General features: G+C 48.5%; 2 protein-coding genes and 1 long non-coding RNA gene across 7 annotated transcripts in view; 1 reads left to right on the top strand and 2 right to left on the bottom strand.

Moving 5' to 3' along the window:
- Window positions 1-104: 104 nt before the first annotated feature.
- Window positions 105-3570, bottom strand: LOC132337847 (uncharacterized). The gene is made up of 3 exons (XR_009489279.1): window positions 3549-3570; window positions 591-642; window positions 105-115 (listed from the first exon to the last, which is right to left on the bottom strand). It is a non-coding gene; the product is annotated as an uncharacterized LOC132337847 (long non-coding RNA).
- Window positions 1838-15261, top strand: RNF223 (ring finger protein 223). Of its 2 annotated transcripts, XR_009489277.1 has the most exons (5): window positions 1838-2190; window positions 2592-3986; window positions 10447-10528; window positions 11689-14070; window positions 14189-15261. XR_009489277.1 is itself a non-coding variant. In XM_059866785.1 (4 exons), the coding sequence occupies exons 2-4, from the start codon at window positions 3399-3401 to the stop codon at window positions 12558-12560; spliced, it is 1542 nt and encodes a 513-aa protein (XP_059722768.1). In that variant the 5' UTR covers window positions 1838-2190; window positions 2592-3398; the 3' UTR covers window positions 12561-15261. The 2 variants fall into 2 exon arrangements, 1 of the variants encoding a protein (XP_059722768.1); XM_059866785.1 differs by having other exon boundaries at window positions 11689-15261.
- The window catches only part of AGRN (agrin), a 109505-nt gene continuing 105231 nt past the window's right edge, over window positions 14483-18756 (bottom strand). For all 4 annotated transcript variants that reach the window (XM_059866781.1, XM_059866784.1, XM_059866783.1 and 1 more), the window contains 2 exons: window positions 17930-18033; window positions 14483-16932 (listed from right to left, as the gene is read on the bottom strand). In XM_059866781.1, the coding sequence (XP_059722764.1) occupies window positions 16775-16932; window positions 17930-18033 (262 nt within the window). In that variant the 3' untranslated portion in view covers window positions 14483-16774. The remainder of the gene's footprint in view (window positions 16933-17929; window positions 18034-18756) is intronic.

Genomic DNA, 18756 nt, shown 5'->3' on the forward strand with positions numbered 1-18756 from the left:
GGGATGAGGAAAAGCAGGAATGGGGAATCCCTGGGATGTGAGGATCCCATGGATCCTGGAACAGCAGGAATGGGGAATCCTGGGATGAGGAAAAACAGGAATGGGGAATCCTGGGCTGAGGAACAGCAGGAATGGGGAATCCTTTTGCCGCGAGGATCCCAGGGGTCCGGGCTGGAGCCGCAGGAATTCCGCCGGCAGAGGGCCGGAGGGTTTGCCTGGGTCCGGAACAGCGGGAGAGGAGCGGCAGGAGCGCTCCTGGGAACATTCCCCTGCCCGGAGTCATTCCCGGCGGAGGGAAGTGACTCAGCGCCGCGGGACAGGAACGGGACAGGCTCGGGACAGGCTCGGGACAGGCTCGGGACAGGCTCGGGACAGGAACGGGACAGGCTCGGGACAGGCACGGGACAGGCTCGGGACAGGCTCGGGACAGGCTCGGGACAGGCTCGGGACAGGCACGGGACAGGCTCGGGACAGGCTCGGGACAGGCTCGGGACAGGCACGGGACAGGCTCGGGACAGGCACGGGACAGGCTCGGGACAGGCTCGGGACAGGCTCGGGACAGGCTCGGGACAGTGAGAGAGCTCCGGCACCTGCTGGGAAAGGCGGGAGATCCAGGATGGGTTAAAACGTCATCAGCACATCCTGTAAATAAACAACAATATCGTGAATAGTCCGTGTGAATTCTGTATTTAAAATTTCTGACTTATTTCTGACTTATTTCTGATTTATTTCTGATTTATTTCTGATTTATTTCTACTTTATTTCTGACTTATTTCTGATTTATTTCTGACTTATTTCTGATTTATTTCTGATTTATTTCTACTTTATTTCTGACTTATTTCTGATTTATTTCTACTTTATTTCTGATTTATTTCTGACTTATTTCTGATTTATTTCTGCTTTATTTCTACTTTATTTCTGATTTATTTCTGCTTTATTTCTGATTTATTTCTGACTTATTTCTGATTTATTTCTGCTTTATTTCTACTTTATTTCTGATTTATTTCTGCTTTATTTCTACTTTATTTCTGACTTATTTCTGATTTATTCCTGCTTTATGTCTGATTTATTTCTGACTTATTTCTGCTTTATTTCTGACTTATTTCTGCTTTATTTCTGACATTTCTGCTTTATTTCTGGCTTATTTCTGATTTATTTCTGATTTATTTCTGACTTATTTCTACTTTATTTCTGCTTTATTCCTGCTTTATTCCTGCTTTATTTCTGGCTTATTCCTGACTTATTTCTGATTTATTTCTGACTTATTTCTGCTTTATTTCTACTTTATTTCTGATTTTCCAGCAGCTCCCCAGCTCCTGGAATGCAGGGAGAACACCCTGGAAATACCCAGGGGAAACACACTGAGCTCTCCTCCTCCCTCCTGGCAGCTCTGCCAGACACAATTCCCAGCTCTGTCCCTGCAGCATTCCCGGAATTCCCAGGAATTCCATCTGCAGGGAAGTTCCAGAGAAACAATTCCCAGCTCTGTCCCTGCAGCATTCCCGGAATTCCCAGGAATTCCATCTGCAGGGAACTTCCAGAGAAGAATTCCCTGAACTCAGCTCTGTCCCTGCAGCATTCCCAGGATTCTGAGGCTGGGAATTCCCAGTCCAGCCTGGAAACTGGGAACGGTTCCCAGCCTTGTTCTGCTCCTGGCTCCAGAGAAACAATTCCCAGCTCTGTCCCTGCAGCATTCCTGGGATTCCCGGTGCTCCATCAAGGAATGGTTCCCAGCCTGGTTCTGCTCCTGGATCCAAACAATTCCCAGCTCTGTCCCTGCAGCATCGCAGAATTCCCAGGAATTCCATCTGCAGGGAAGTTCCAGAGGAGAATTCCCTGAGCTCAGCTCTGTCCCTGCAGCATTCCCAGAAATCCAAGACCGGGAATTCCCTCTCCAGGAATGGAACCAGGGAACGGTTCCCAAACTTTTCTCCTCTGGCTCCAGAGAAAAATTCCCAGCTCTGTCCCTGCAGCATTCCCAGAATTCCCAGGAATTCCATCTGCAGGGAACTTCCAGAGAAACAATTCCCAGCTCTGTCCCTGCAGCATTCCCAGGGAATTCCCGGCGCTCCAGCAGGGAAGGGTTCCCAGGCTTTCCCCTCCTGGCCGGGCTTGGCTCTGCAGTTCCCAGGATGCCAAATTCCAGTGGGAATTCCAGAGGCTGCGCTGGCTCCTGCCAGGAAGGAACTGGTGAGTCAACCTGGGGCTGACCCTGGCATGGAGCCTAATCATTTTTATTTTATTTTATTTTATTTTATTTTATTTTATTTTATTTTATTTTATTTTAATTTAATTTTTATTTTACTTTATTTTATTATTTTATTTTATTTTATTATTTTATTTTATTTTATTTTATTTTAATTTTTATTTTACTTTATTTTATTTTATTTTATTTTATTTTATTTTAATGTAATATTGTATTGCATTTTATGTTTTATTTTAAAATTAATTTTAAAAAAATATTTTATTTAATTTTATATTTTATTTTACTGTATTTCAGATTTTATATGATATATATATATTTAAACTTTATTGTATATTGTATATTTTATTTTATTTTATTTTATTTTGCCCTGCTCTGTTCCTTCCAGACAATCTCGAGAGGGATCAGTGATGGAAACTGATGGAAAACAACAGAAAATTCTGGAAACCCCTCAAAACCAGAATATCCCAGCCTTTAACTTCCAGGGACCCTGGGGAAAAAGGATAAATTAGAGAAAAATTTTTTAAAATGCTCAAAAATAGGATTTCCCAACCTGGAAAACAGGGATAAATTAGGGAAAATTAAAAAAAAAACTTCAAAAATCGAATTTCCCAAGCTGGAAAAGAGGGATAAATTAGGGAAAATTTAAAAAAAACCCTGGAAATCAGAATTTCCCAGGCTGGAAAAGAGTGATGGGAATGGATGAAAAATGAGAGAAAATGTTTTAAAACCTCTCAAAACTCGAATTTCCCAGGCTGGAAAAGAGGGATAAATTAGGGAAAATTTTAAAAATGCTCAAAAATAGGATTTCCCATCCTGTAAAACAGGGATAAATTAGGGAAAATTTTAAAAACCCCTTCAAAAATCAAATATCCTCGCCTGGAAAAGAGGGATCACAGATAGAAATTGATGAAAAATGAGAGAAAATTTTTTAAAACCCCTCAAAACTCGGATTTCCCAGGCTGGAAAAGAGGGAATAAATTAGGGAAAAATTTTTTAAACCCTCAAAACTCAGATTTCCCAGGCTGGAAAAGAGGGATCAGAGACAGAAATGGATGGGGAAGGAGAGGAAATGTTTCAAACCCCCCAAAGTGAGATTTCCCAGGCTGGAAAAGAGGGAATAAATTAGGGGAAAATTTTTTAAACCCTCAAAACTCGGATTTCCCAGGCTGGAAAGGAGGGATCGGTGGTGGAAATGGGGGGAAAGGGGAGGGAATGTTCCAGAACCCCAGCCCGGGGGTGCCGGGTGTTTTCCCCGCGGCCCCGGAGCATTCCAGGCTGGCTGCGGGTGATTCCAGCCGTGATTCAGCGGATGGGGCCGGGCGGGCGGAGCAGGAAAAGTCACCTGGGCAGGAAGGGACAAACTCAACCTCACCTGGGCAGGAAGGGACAAACTCACCTGGGCAGGAAGGGACAAAGTCACCTGGGCAGGAAGGGACAAACTCACCTGGGCAGGAAGGGACAACCTCACCTGGGCAGGAAGGGACAACCTCACCTGGGCAGGAAGGGACAAACTCACCTGGGCAGGAAGGGACAAGCTCAAAGTGCCCTGGGCTGGCCCCGCGCCGCTTCCCGCTCCGGGAGATCCCGCGGCGCATCCCGGCTCGGCTCCCGGGGATCCAGTCCCGCATTCCCGCGGATTCCCGGAGGATTCCCGCGGATTCCTGGAGGATTCCCGCGGATTTCTGGAGGATTCCTGGAGGATTCCTGGAGGATTCCTGGAGGATTCCGGGGCTTTGGGAGAGCAGGAGATGGTTTGGTCCCTCTAACCGCACCTGAACAGGTATTGGTGGGGCTGGGGGAGAAATCCCACCGAGCCAGGTCTGGGACTGGGATCAGGGGGAGTGGGGAACTGGGACTGGGATCAGTGGGAGTGGGGAACTGGGACTGGGATCAGTGGGAGTGGGGAACTGGGACTGGGATCACTGGGATCAGGGGGAGTGGGGAACTGGGACTGGGATCAGTGGGAGTGGGGAACTGGGACTGGGATCAGTGGGAGTGGGGAACTGGGACTGGGATCACTGGGATCAGTGGGACAGGGGAACTGGGACTGGGATCAGTGGGACTGGGATCAGTGGGAGTGGGGAACTGGGACTGGGATCACTGGGATCAGGGGGAGTGGGGAACTGGGACTGGGATCACTGGGATCAGGGGGAGTGGGGAACTGGGACTGGGATCACTGGGATCAGTGGGACAGGGGAACTGGGACTGGGATCAGTGGGATCAGGGGGAGTGGGGAACTGGGACTGGGATCACTGGGATCAGGGGGAGTGGGGAACTGGGACTGGGATCACTGGGATCAGGGGGAGTGAGGAACTGGGACTGGGATCACTGGGATCAGGGGGAGTGGGGAACTGGGACTGGGATCAGGGGGAGTGGGGAACTGGGACTGGGATGACTGGGATCACTGGGATCAGTGGGAGTGGGGAACTGGGACTGGGATCACTGGGATCAGTGGGAGTGGGGAACTGGGACTGGGATCAGTGGGAGTGGGGAACTGGGACTGGGATCAGTGGGATCAGTGGGACTGGGATCATTAGGAGTGGGGAACTGGGACCAGGGAACTGGAATAGGGACTGTTATGACTGGGATCAGTGGGATCAGTGGGACTGGGGAACTGGAACTGGCATTGTTGGGACTGTGATCAGTGGGACTGGGACTGGGGAACTGGAATTGGGACTGTTGGGACTGGGATCAGTGGAACTGGGATCACTGGGATCAGTGGCACTGGGGAACTGGGACTGGGACTGTTGGGACTGGGATCAGTGGGACAGGGATTGTTGGGACTGGGGTACTGGAATTGGGATTGTGGGAACTGAACTGGAATCACTGGGGTTGGGATCACTGGGACTGGGATTGGTGGAACTGGGATCAGTGGAACTGGGGAACTGGAATAGGGATTTTGGAACTGGGATCAGTGGGACTGGGATCAGTGGGACTGGGATTGTTGGAACTGGGATCAGTGGAATAGGGACTGTTGGAACTGAACTGGGATCGTTGGAACTGAACTGGGATCGTTGGAACTGAACTGGGATTGTTGGAACTGGGATCCCTGGGACTGGGGAATTGGAACTGGGATCACTGGAACAGGGATTGTTGGAACTGAACTGGGATTGTTGGAATGGGGATCCCTGGGACTGGGATCCCTGGGACTGTTGGAACTGGGATCACAGGAACAGGGATTGTAGAACTGGGATCATGGGAACTGGGATCCCTGGGACTGGGATCATGGGACTGGGATCCCTGGGACTGGGATCAGTGAGACTGGGATTGTAGGACTGGGATCAGTGGGACTGGGATCAGTGGGACTGGGATCAGTGGGACTGGGATCAGTGGGACTGGGATCATGGGACTGGGATCAGTGGGACTGGGATCGTGGAACTGGGATCCCTGGGACTGGGATCAGTGGGACTGGGATCAGTGGAACTGGGATCATGGAACTGGGATCATGGAACTGGGATCCCTGGAACTGGGATCATGGGACTGGGATCATGGGACTGGGATCATGGGACTGGGATCATGGGACTGGGATCATGGGACTGGGATCATGGAACTGGGATCATGGGACTGGGATCAGTGGGACTGGGATCAGTGGGACTGGGATCAGTGGGACTGGGATCATGGAACTGGGATCAGTGGGACTGGGATCATGGAACTGGGATCATGGGACTGGGATCAGTGGGACTGGGATCATGGGACTGGGATCCCTGGAACTGGGATCATGGGACTGGGATCAGTGGGACTGGCATCCCCAGGACTGGGATCATGGGACTGGGATCCCTGGGACTGGGATCAGTGGGACTGGGATCAGTGGGACTGGGATCATGGGACTGGGATCCCTGGAACTGGGATCATGGAACTGGGATCATGGGACTGGGATCAGTGGGACTGGGATCAGTGGGACTGGGATCAGTGGAACTGGGATCCCCAGGACTGGGATCAGTGGGACTGGGATCATGGGACTGGGATCATGGGACTGGGATCAGTGGAACTGGGATCCCCAGGACTGGGATCCCTGGAACTGGGATCATGGACTGGGATCATGGACTGGGATCATGGGACTGGGATCATGGGACTGGGATCATGGACTGGGATCATGGGACTGGGATCATGGGACTGGGATCATGGGAACTGGGATCAGTGAGACTGGGATCATGGGACTGGGATCATGGGACTGGGATCATGGGACTGGGATCATGGACTGGGATCCCCAGGACTGGGATCATGGGACTGGGATCCCTGGGACTGGGATCCCTGGGACAGGAGAAATCCCAATCCTACAGCCCCAACCCCATCCCAGCCGTGGCCCCTCTCTCGCTGCTTTTATGGCACAAAAAGATTCCCAGAATTTACAAAACTCGAGGAATTCTCCCTTTGTCTCCCTCTCCTGGATGGTTTCGTTGTTTCCTGGAGCTCCTGGAAATTCCCAGGAAATACCTGGGAAGAGGAGAGGCTCTGGACTGGGAACAAAAATCAGAAATTCAAACAAAAAAGCCCCTAAACCCCAAATAATTCTGTTAAAAAGCTGCAGGGGGGGAAGGGTGGGGGATTAAAAACCTCCCAGCCTCAGCTCCAAACCCCCAAAAATCAAAATATCACACCAAAAATAAGCAGGAAAAAGGATAAAAAGAAGGAAAAAATCTCAATTTCCTCAAACCAAGAAACTTCCAGAAGGCCAGGATCGCATTTAGCAGATGGCAAAGTTTGAATTTTTTATTATTTTGGGGTAAATTTGGAGTTGAATTCAGGATTTTGCTGGGCTGGAGCCATGAAAATGCCCAGAAATTTCGTAATTCATCATTAATAATTAATAATTAATAATTTCTCATCATTCCTGATTGGGCAGGAAGAGCCTGGGCAAGCCAAGGCTCCTTCCTGAAAATCCTGAGACAGCCCCAGGAGCTGCCAAAATCTGAATTTAGGGGGTGGGAAAAAGGGAATATTGAGCAAAAAAAATAAAGATAAAAAGGAAAAAACTCCCTCAGGTTTTTGGGCCAGTTTGGGCTGGGATTGGTGAATTTTCTGTAAGGAAAAAAAAATTAAAAATAGATTTAAACCCATTAAAATCAGCTGGAAATGCACAAAATTTAACGCCAGGAGAAGGTGCACCCGAAAAACAAAAATAATTCTGTGTTTAAATGAAGAGGAGCACAAAAAAAGAGAAGTTCTGAGGGGAATCATGGAATAAATAAAAATAAAAATAAAAATAAAAATAAATATAAAGGAGAAGTTCTGAAGGGAATTATAGCATAAATATAGATATAAATATAAAGGAGGAGTTCTGAAGGAATTATAGAATAAATATAAATATAAATATAAATATAAATATAAAGGAGGAGTTCTGAAGGAATTATAGAATAAATATAAATATAAATATAAATATAAATATAAATATAAATATAAATATAAATATAAATATAAATATAAATATAAATATAAATATAAATATAAAGGAGGAGTTCTGAAGGAATTATAGAATAAATATAAATATAAATATAAATATAAATATAAATATAAATATAAATATAAATATAAATATAAATATAAATATAAATATAAATATAAAGGAGAAGTTCTGAAGGAATTATAGAATAAAAAATAAAAATAAAAATAAAAATAAAAATAAAAATAAAAATAAAAATATAAATATAAATATAAATATAAATATAAATATAAAGGAGAAGTTCTGAAGAGAAGTATATAAATATAAATATAAATATAAATATAAATATAAATATAAAATATAAACAAAAATATAAATATAAATGTAAATATAAATGTAAATATAAATATAAAGGAGAAGTTCTGAAGGGAATTATAGAATAAATAAATATAAATATAAATACAAATACAAATACAAATACAAATATAAATATAAATATAAAAATGTATTATTATAAATAGATAATTAGGTATATAAATAGATGTATCTATAAATAAATCTCTAAACATAAATAAAAATACATTTTCTATAAATATAGCAATAAATATACACACTATAGACATAATTTCGATTAAAAAATAGATATTACAAGAATAATACAAATAATGGGAAATAATAGAATTATTATAAATTACAAATTAGAAATTGCAATGATTATAAATGGTAATAAATGTACAAATTTATAATTTGTTATAGATGATAAATTTATAACAAATTATAAATTTATAAATTTATAATATAAATTTATTATCGATTTGTTATAAATTTATTATCAAATGTGCTATAAATTTGCTATAAATTTATTATAAATTTGTTCTGAATTTATTATAAATTTGATATAAATTTGTTATTAATTTATTATAAATTTGATATAAATTTACTATAAATTTGTTCTGAATTTATTATAAATTTGATATAAATTTATTATCGATTTTGATATAAATTTATTATAAATTTATTATGAATTTTTTATCAAATTTGCCATAAATTTGTAATAATAATTAGTTATAAATTGATTATAAATTTCCAAATTCTCCCTTGCAATCATTCCGAATGCCCCGCCATAAATCACAGAGATTTTTTGGGTTTTCCCTTAAGGAATGTGAGGAAAATTCGGTGTTTCCTGACAGAAATTGGGGTTTAATTGCCAGGTGAGCTGTGAGGGCAGCCAGGTGAGCTGAAAATCAGGTTCTTGTTGCTGATGTGACCTGAAATAATCCAAATTTCGGGGGATTCCAGGAGGGATGAAGCTCAAAATTTGGGTCTGGGTGCAGGTGTTGCTAAAATAATCTGAATTTTGGGGGATAAAGAGTTGAGATTTGGGTCTGGGTGCAGAGAATCCCTGAAATAATCTGAATTTTGGGGGATAAAGTGCTGGAATTTGGGTCTGGGTGCAGGTGATCCCTAAAATAATCTGAATTTTGGGGGATTCCAGGAGGGATGAAGGGACAGGAGCTGAGATTTGGGTCTGGCTGAAGGCAGAGCCTAAAATAATCTGAATTTTGGGGGATTCCAGGAAGGATGAAGCTCTAAATTTGGGTCTGGGTGCAGGTGTTGCTAAAATAATCAGAATTTTGGGGGATAAAGAACTGAAATTTGGGTCTGGGTGCAGCTGGGCCCTGAAATAATCTGAATTTTGGGGGATTCTGAGGGGGATGGAGAGACAGGAGCTGAAATTTTGGGTCTGGGTGAAGGCAGAGCCTAAAATAACCCAAATTTTGGGGGATTCCAGGAAGGATGAAGGGACAGGAGCAGAGATTTGGGTCTGGGGGCAGCTGGGCCCTGAAATAATCTGAATTTTGGGGGATTCCAGAAAGGATGAAGCTCAAAATTTGGGTCTGGGTGCAGGTGGAGCTGAAATAACCCAAATTTTGGGGGATTTCAAGAAGGATGAAGCTGAAATTTTGGCTCTGGGTGCTGATGTGACCTAAAATAATCCAAATTTTGGGGAATTTTGAGGGGATAAAGAGACAGGAGCTGAAATTTTGGCTCTGGGTGCTGATGTGGCCTAAAATAATCCAAATTTTGTGGGATTTTGAGGGGGATGAAGGGATAGGAGCTGAAATTTTGGCTCTGGGTGTTGATGTGACCTAAAATAATCTGAATTTTGGGGAATTTTGAGGGGATGAAGGGACAGGAGCTGAAATTTTGGCTCTGGGTGCAGGTGACCCCTGAAATAATCTGAATTTTGGGGGATTCCAGGAAGGATGAAGGGACAGGAGCTGAGATTTGGGTCTGGGTGCTGATGTTGCCTAAAATAATCCGAATTTTGGGGGGATTTTGAGGGGATGAAGGGACAGGAGCTGAAATTTGGCTCTGGGTGCTGATGGTGCCTAAAATAATCCAAATTTCGTGGGATTTTGAGGGGATGAAGGGACAGGAACTGAAATTTGGCTCTGGGTGCTGATGTGACCTAAAATAATCCAAATTTTGGGGGATTCCATGGGGATGAAGGGACAGGAACTGAAATTTGGCTCTGGGTGCAGGTGATCCCTGAAATAATCCGAATTTTGGGGGGATTTTGAGGGGGATGAAGGGACAGGAACTGAAATTTTGGCTCTGGGTGCTGATGTGGCCTAAAATAATCCAAATTTTGGGGAATTTTGAGGGGATGAAGGGACAGGAGCCATTTCCTCCTCTGGAGCTGCAGCTCCAGGCTGAGAATTCCTCACTTTTCCCAGGAAAAACCCGAATTTCCCCCTTTCCCTGGGGTTTTTCTGGAATTCCAGCTCCCAGGCTCCCCAAAAAAAGCTTTTTTTCCCCCTGTTCCTCCCTCTGAAAATGTCACCGTCTCTCTTAGGCCCGGCTCAAGCTCCGTAAGCCCAGAATTCAGAGATTCCCCATGGAATCCTCTGCTCTCCTCCCTGCTCCCAGCAGCCGGGGTAGGTCCAGTTCTGGAACTTTCTGCCCCAAAAGGAGGAACTGGGCGGGAATTTCGCTCCTGGCAATTCCTGGAGTTCCTGGTGGGAAAGGGCTGGGGGAGCTCCGAGGGCTCTTGGCTTCTCTTGAGGGGCTTTGTGGGGCCAAGGGCAGGTAAAATTAGGAGAAAAAATAAAATAAAATAAAATAAAATAAAATATAAAATAAAATGAAATAAAACAAAATAAAACAAAATAAAATAAAATAAAATAAAATAATAAAAAATAAAAAAAATAAATTAAGAAAAAATAAGAAAAAATAAAATAAAATAAAATAAAATAAAATAAAATAAAATAAAATAAAATAAAATAAAATAAAATAAAATAAAATAATAAAAAATAAAATAAATGAAATAAAATAATAAAATAAAAATTTAAAAAATAAAATAAAAAAAATTAAATTAGAAACGGGTAATTCTGAATAAATAAAATAAGAGACTAAAATAAAATAAAATAACATTGAATAAATGAAATTAAGAGCAGGTGATGCTGAATAGATAAAATAAAATGTGGGTGATTCTGAATAGATAAATAAAATAGAATAAAATAGAATAAAATAAATAAAATTGAATGAAAAGTGGGTGATTCTGAATAGATCAATAGAATAGAAGAAAGAGAATGAAATAAATGAAATGAAATAAAAAGTGGGTGATTCTGAATAAATAAAATAGAATAAAATAAATAAAATGAAATAAAAATGGGTGATTCTGAATAGATAAATGGAATAAAAGAAAGAGAATGAAATAAATGAAACTAAATAAAAAGTGGGTAATTCTGAATAAATAAATAAATAAAATAAAAAGGCGGGTGCTTCTGAATAAATAAATAAAATAAAATAAATACGAGGAAATAAAAAGGGGGGGATTCTGACTAAATGAGTAAATAAATAAATAAATGAAAGAAAATAATGTAAAATAAAGGAATAAAATAAATAAATTTGGAATGGAATGGAATGGAATGGAATGGAATGGAATGGAATGGAATGGAATAGAATAGAATAGAATAGAATAGAATAGAATAGAATAGAATAGAATAGAATAGAATGAAATAAAATAGAAAATAAAATAGACCAAAGAGCTAGAAGAGTGGAATCAAACGAGTGCCGTGCTGTTGTTCTCCTGCAGGGTCTGCCCGGGCTCCGTTCCCCTCGGGGGGCTCCATCATGTCCTGCTTCCCCCAGCTGTGGCACTCCAGCACGCCCGAGTCTCCCTCCAGCCCGGTGCCCAGCCCGGTGCCCAGCCCGGTGCCCGGCGCGGTGCCCGGCGCGGTGCCCGCGGTGCCGCTCAGCCCGGTGGCGCTGCCGTCGCCGGGCGATGCCCGCAGGAAGGGCCGCTCCCCCGCGGGCTCCCCGAGCTGCGCCAGCCCCGGCTCGCCCAAGCCGGCCTCGCCCGTGGAGTGCTCCATCTGCTTCAACACCTACGACAACACCTTCAAGACGCCCAAGCTGCTGCAGTGCTCGCACGTGTTCTGCCTGGAGTGCGTGGCGCGGCTGAGCGCGGCGCTGGGCGCCGGCCAGGAGCTGCTGCCGTGCCCCTTCTGCCGCCAGCCCACCAGCCTGCCCAGGCAGGGCGCGCCCGGCCTGCGCACCAGCAAGGAGCTGCTGGCCACGCTGCCGCCCGAGCTGCAGCGAGAGCGCGAGCTCTGGATGGACGGCACCAAGCTCTGCTGCCGCCGCGCCTCGGCCGACGCCGAGAACCCCGAGTCGTGCCTGTCCGTGGACGTGGCCCTGAGCAAGGCCGAGAGCGCCGAGGCGGCTCCGGGGGGCCTGGCGGGGCGGCTGTCGCGCTGCGAGCTCTGCGACGACTGGAAGCGCGTGGTGCTGCTCTCGGCGCTGCTCATCATCCTCTTCTGCGTCATCCTGTGGCCCGTGCAGTGCGCGCTCAAGACGGGCAACCTGCGCTGCTTCACGCGGACTGCGGCCGTCAGCCGGCCCGAGCTGCTGCCCCCCAAAGCCACCGCGGCCGCCGCGGCGGTGACACGGCCGCCCTTCCAGTAGGGACAGAGCCCTGGGGATGCTCAGGGATGGGGACAAGAATGGGACCTTCTGTCCTGGCAGAATCTGTCACATGGCCGCCTTTCCAGTTGGGACAGGGCCCTGGGGCTGCTCAGGGATGGGGATAAGGATGGGACCTTCTGTCCTGGCAGAATCTGTCACACGGCCACCCTTCCAGTAGGGACAGGCCACTGGAGCTGCTCAGGGATGGGGACAGGGACAGGACCTGCTGCCCTGACAGGACCTGGGACAAAACCCCCTCTCCAGTAGCACCAGGAGCTCCTGGATCTGCTCAGGGATGGGACCTTTTGTCCCGGCAGAATCTGTCACACGGCCGCCCTTCCAGTAGGGACAGAGCCCTGGGGATGCTCAGGGATGGGGACAAGGATGGGGCCGTCTGTCCTGGCAGAATTTGAGACAAAATCCCCGTTCCAGTAGTGCCAGCACCTCTGGATCTGCTCAGGGATGAGGACAGGGACAGAACCTACTGCCCTGTCAGGACCTGGGACAAAACCCCTCTCCAGCAGCACCAGGAGCTCCTGGATCCGCTCAGGGATGAGGACAGGGACAGGACCTGCTGCCCTGGCAGGATCTGGGACAAAATCCCCATTCCAGCAGAGCCAGAGCCCCTGGATCTGCTCAGCTCCATGGGGACAAGGGACAGGACCTGCTGCCCTGACAGGGCTTGGGACAAAACCCCTCTTCAGCAGCACCAGGAGCTCCTGGATCTGCCCAGGAATGAGGGACAGGACAAAGCCCTTTGTCTGTCTGTCTGTCCTTCCTTCTCGGCTCCACGGGGACAAGGGACAGGACAAAGCCCTTTGTCTGTCTGTCTGTCTGTCCTTCCTTCTCGGCTCCACGGGGACAAGGGACAGGACAAAGCCCTTTGTCTGTCTGTCTGTCTGTCCTTCCTTCTCGGCTCCATGGGGACAAGGGACAGGACAAAGCCTTTCCTGGATCTCGGCTCCACCCTCAGGGCGGCGGTGCCAAGCAGGACCCGCTGCATTCCTGGGATCCCCGGCAGATCCCACATCCCGCTCACCGCGCCCCCGAGCCTCTGGAATGTCCTTCCGTGCCTCTGGAATGTTCTTCCCGTGCCTCTGGAATGTCCTTGTGCCTCTGGAATGTCCTTCCCGTGCCTCTGGAATGTCCTTGTGCCTCTGGAATGTCCTTCCCGTGCCTCTGGAATGTCCTTCCCGTGCATCCCGCTGCCAGGCTCTCGTGGAATCCAGGGCTGGGAATGCACCCAGAGCTCCCCAGGCTCCCCCTTCCTCCAGCTCCTGAGGGAATAAAGGGATTTCTTTTTTCTGGAGCAGCTCAGTGATCATTCCTGTGAGGAGCTGGGATGGGGAGGGCTGGATGAGCAGATGGGAAACACCAGAATTCCAGAGGCTGGGAGGGTGAAACACCAGAATTCCAGAGGCTGGGAGGGTGAAACACCAGAATTCCAGAGGCTGGGAATGTGAATCTGGAATTCCAGAGGCTGGGAAGGGGAAACCCCAGAATTCCAGAGGTTGGGAGGGTGAAACCCAAATTCCAGAGACTGGGAATGTGAATCCTGAATTCCAGACGTTGGGAGGGTGAAACCCCAGAATTCCAGAGGTTGGGAGGGTGAAACCTGAATTCCAGAGGTTGGGAGGGTGAAACACCCAGGTTCCAGAGGCTGGGAAGGCTCCCTGGTGCTGAGGGGATAAAAGAGACAAATAAGGAGAAGGGGAGACTCCCACGAGCTGACACCACAGAGCAGAGGAAGGAAAACCACAAAACTCCTGCAAAACCCTGGGAGTGGGTTGGAATTCCTGGCCAAACGGAATTCAGGAGACGCAGGAGCTTCCCCTGCCCTGCCCAGCAAACAGCACCAAGGAAAGCAGGATTCTCCTTCATCCTGGGGAAAAGGAAGAAGCAGCAGGCCCCTTAAAAACCTCTTTAATCGTTTCCAAACTTTATTTCTGGGTGATTGGACGAAAGACACGAGTTAGTAATGGTTACATCATGCTGCTCCTCTACTGCCAGGACTCAGCCAGCAGCTCCCCAGGGATTCACCCTCTCCATGGACACCTCAGGGGTTTTAAATTAAAAAAAAGCCAAAAAAAAAAAAAATCAAAACCAGAAAAAAAAACCCCAACCTCAATGTCTTTTTTTTTTGGATTTTTTTTTTTTTTTTTTTTTTTTTTTTGCAGGTTCTGTGGTAGAAATGTTGTTAAAAACAAAGCCCAGGTGAATGTGCTGCTGGAAATTCCAAATGCTCCCCCACAAGGACACAAATCCTGGTTTAAGGCATTTCCAAGCCCCAGCAAAAGCAGAATGGGGTTTTTATATTTATTTTTGTTCCATTCTTGGGGTTTTTTTTTTTGCTCTTTCCTGACTTCATTCCTGAAAATCAGCAAAATCAGCAGCTTCCCCGTCCCTCTGGAGCTGGAACACCAGCCCAGCTGGGAATGCCATTCCCAAACAGGGCCAGGGGCACTCCCAGACCCCTCCCTCCCATCCCACCCCAGCATTTCCCACCAGGAATCCCAGTCTGGAGCCAGCAGCCCCCAAAAATGGGAATTTTGGCACGCACAGAACCCCCAGGCACAGCAGAGCCCTCATCCCTCACAGGGCACAGCCCCCATGGAATGTCTGACCCTGCCTTTCCCACAGCAATGTCACAGGTTGGGAATATTTATTTTTTTTTTAATCAAATAAATGAAATCAGAGCAGATCCAAGTGGTTTTTCCATTGGTTTTCCCTCTTGGTTCCACCTTTGTTCAGAGCTCACCCTGAGAGAAGAACTTTGACCTTTCCTGGCTCAAAAGTTGGTGCCAAAACCCCCATTTCAAAGGGTGCCCTGCAAGGTGGGGTAGAAATTTAGGGAAAAAAAGCCAAATTCTGGCACCTCGGGCAGGAACCCCCACCCAGATCCTGCAGATGAATCCCCAAAGTTGTTTTTTCCACAGAGAAATTCCAGCTGAGGGTGGGAAAGGGACACAGAGGCCACAAACCAGCAGGAAATCCTTCCATGGAGAAGGAATCCCAAAGGAAGATGGGATTTCTTCCAGAGCTGGGATCCAGCTCCACCTCCAGGAGATCCCAAGCTGCAGCCACACCCCAGAAACTTCACAACTGGCCCCAAAATTTTCCTTTCCTGGAAGAAAATGCTGCAAATTCCCCCCAAGGACTCCCCAGCCCCGCTCCTGCTCCTGTTGGAGCTGTTCCTGCAGAGCTGGCAGCATCCAGAGAATGTGGAAGACCCAAAAACTTCCAAGTCCAAGGTGAAAAATTCCAAATTTTCTTGGTGGGAGAGGCTCCAGTGGCAGCTCTGCCTTGCCAGGCTGGGAGCCAGAGGCTGGAGAAGGCTGTGGGGCGTGGAAGGACACGTCCAGGAGATCTCTGAGGAGGGAAAAGGGATTCTCCTGGTCCTCCTGGAAGAGGGAGAGAATTCCCAGCTCTTGGAGAGGAGCTCCAGGTGATCCCCAGCACGAGTGAGGCCGAGGCTCGGTGGCCGGGGAGGGGCCAGGACCAACACAAAATGTGGCAATGAGGTTTCACAGCTGCTCCTGCACGTGTCCAGGAGGGAGAGGAGGAGGAGAACCGCTGGAAAAATCCACATTTTTGCCTCCCCAGCACCTCTGAGTCCAGCAAAGAGTCCCGAGGCGAGCGCAGAGCGAAGCTGGGGCCCGGCTCTCTCCCTTCCAGTGCGTGGCATCCCTGATTTGAGCAGAGCTCGGAGGAGAAAAGCACTTGAGATCCTTACACACATAAATTACAGTGAGAGGAACGGGGGGCAGCAGGAATCAGGTGAACACGGGGCCAGGAGAAGGTTTGGAAGAGCCAGAGCCCGGAGCAGGGTGGGAATTCCCACCCCGTGAATCCGTGAAGGCCTCGCCAGCACCAGCAGCGTTTCCCCCACAGGAAAACAGGGTTGTTTTTGGGAACAAACCCCCCAAAAACACCAGGAAAAAAAAGGGGGGAAAACAACCCCAAAACAAAAGAAGCTTCAAGTATGAAGAAGATCGACGCTGCAGTGGGAGAGTTCTGGTGTCCCCCTCGAGCTCTGCTCCGCTGCCCGGGCCGAGCCTCGCCGCCCCCAGAGCCCGACAGCAAAAAGGGTTTCCTGCCCTCCCTGTCCCCCCCAAAAATATAAAAAGCAATAAGTTTACAAAAATAGAAAATAATTACAGCAATAGGCAGGAGGGAGGGAGGAGGGAGGCGGGAGGGAGGGAGGTCCCTGGGCTCTACTGGGCCGAGCAGTGCAATATCCTGGGCTGGTTCAGGGCGTCCTCCAGCAGGTGCAGCTCCCGCCGGTCCACGAGCACGTCCCGCATGCAGCCCACGAAACCCGTGCTGAAGGCCTTGGGCAGGCGCTGGGGCACACTCAGCTTGTCCAGACCCCCTGGGAACAGAGCAGGGGTCAGCTGGGACGGGGACACAGCAGGGGACAGAGCAGGGGACAGCACAGGGGACAGGGGACAGAGCAGGGGACAGGGACACGTCCCGCATGCAGCCCACGAAACCCGTGCTGAAGGCCTTGGGCAGGCGCTGGGGCACGCTCAGCTTGTCCAGGCCCCCTGGGAACAGAGCAGGGGTCAGCTGGGACGGGGACACAGCAGGGGACAGGACAGGGGACAGAGCAGGGGACAGGGACACGTCCCGCATGCAGCCCACGAAACCCGTGCTGAAGGCCTTGGGGCACGCTCAGCTTGTCCAGGCCCCCTGGGAACAGAGCAGGGGTCAGCTGGGATGGGGACACAGCAGGGGTCAGCAAAGGGGACAGGGGACAGAGCAGGGGACAGCACAGGGGACAGCACAGGGGACAGGGGACAGAGCAGGGGACAGGGACACGTCCTGCATGTAGCCCACGAAACCCGTGCTGAAGGCCTTGGGGCACGCTCAGCTTGTCCAGCCCCCCTGGGAACAGAGCAGGGGTCAGCTGGGACAGGGACACAGCAGGGGACAGCACAGGGGACAGGGGACAGAGCAGGGGACAGCACAGGGGACAGGGGACAGAGCAGGGGACAGAGCAGGGGACAAAGCAGGGGACAGGGGACAGAGCAGGGGACAGCACAGGGGACGGGGGGCAGAGCAGGGGACACGACAAAACCTTGTTCCAGCTGAACCCCTGGAACAGAACAGGGTCAGCTAGGACTGGGGACAGCACAGGGATCAGGGGACAGCACAGGGGACAAGGGACAGCCCCCCTGAAATGGCACAGCATCAGCCCAGGGCAGGGGGTAGGGGACAGACAGACAGGACAGCACAGGGGACAGGGCACTTTTGAGCCACCTGAGAGGGCTGAAGGGAGGGAGGGAGGGAGGTCCCCAAGGTCCCCAGCCCAGCACAGCCCCCAGCCCTCCCGGGGACCCCGGAGTGTCCCCTCCCTGCCCGCTCACCCAGCCACAGCGCCCCGTCCGTGTCCAGCTGCGTGGCCCCGAGCGGAGAGGAGCCGGCGATGGGGGCCTCGTTCCCAACCTGCAGGGAGCCTTCCCTCTGCACCCTGCTCCAGGGAGGGGCAACAGCAGGAATTCAGCAACGGCCCCAGAGCCAGCCCAGAGCTGCCCCCTGCAAGTCCTGACACTGGGGCAGATTTTGGGATCATCTCCACCCCATCTGGGATATCCCCACCACTGCTTTTCCAGCTGCAGGGCTGTGGTTTATTTTTTCTGTATCCTAAACTCTAAAATTCCTTTACTGACCGTGTGTCTGCTTTAAACTCTCAATCCTCATTCTCACTTCTGGCCCCAAAGTCTGGGAGCCTTTTCCAAGGTCTCAGATCAAATCCTGGGTTTAATTATAAGCTCTGGCCTCCAGGCCCAAAGCGCTGAGAGTTCTTATCCAAGGGGAGATCCTTGGGGATCATGGGGCTCAGCTGCCTCATTCCCAGCTTTTCCACCCTGATCCCAATCCTGATCCCAATCTAGATCCCGATCCCAATCCTGATCCCGATCCAAATCCAGATCCAGAGCCTAATCCCAATCCTGATCCAGATCCGGATCCTGATCCCGATCCGGATCCTGATCCCAATCCTCCCAATCCTGATCCAGAGCCTGATCCTGATCCCAATCCAGATACCAATTCTGATACAGAGCCTGATCCCAATCCTGATCCAGATCCCAATACCGATCCTGATTCCAATCCCAATCCTCCCAATCCTGATCCAGAGCCTGATCCCAATCTAGATCCCGATCCCAATCCCAATCCAGATCCTGATCTGAATCCC

Source organism: Haemorhous mexicanus, chromosome 23, assembly GCF_027477595.1.
Source record: "Haemorhous mexicanus isolate bHaeMex1 chromosome 23, bHaeMex1.pri, whole genome shotgun sequence".
In the NCBI taxonomy this organism is placed as follows: Eukaryota; Metazoa; Chordata; class Aves; order Passeriformes; family Fringillidae; genus Haemorhous; species Haemorhous mexicanus.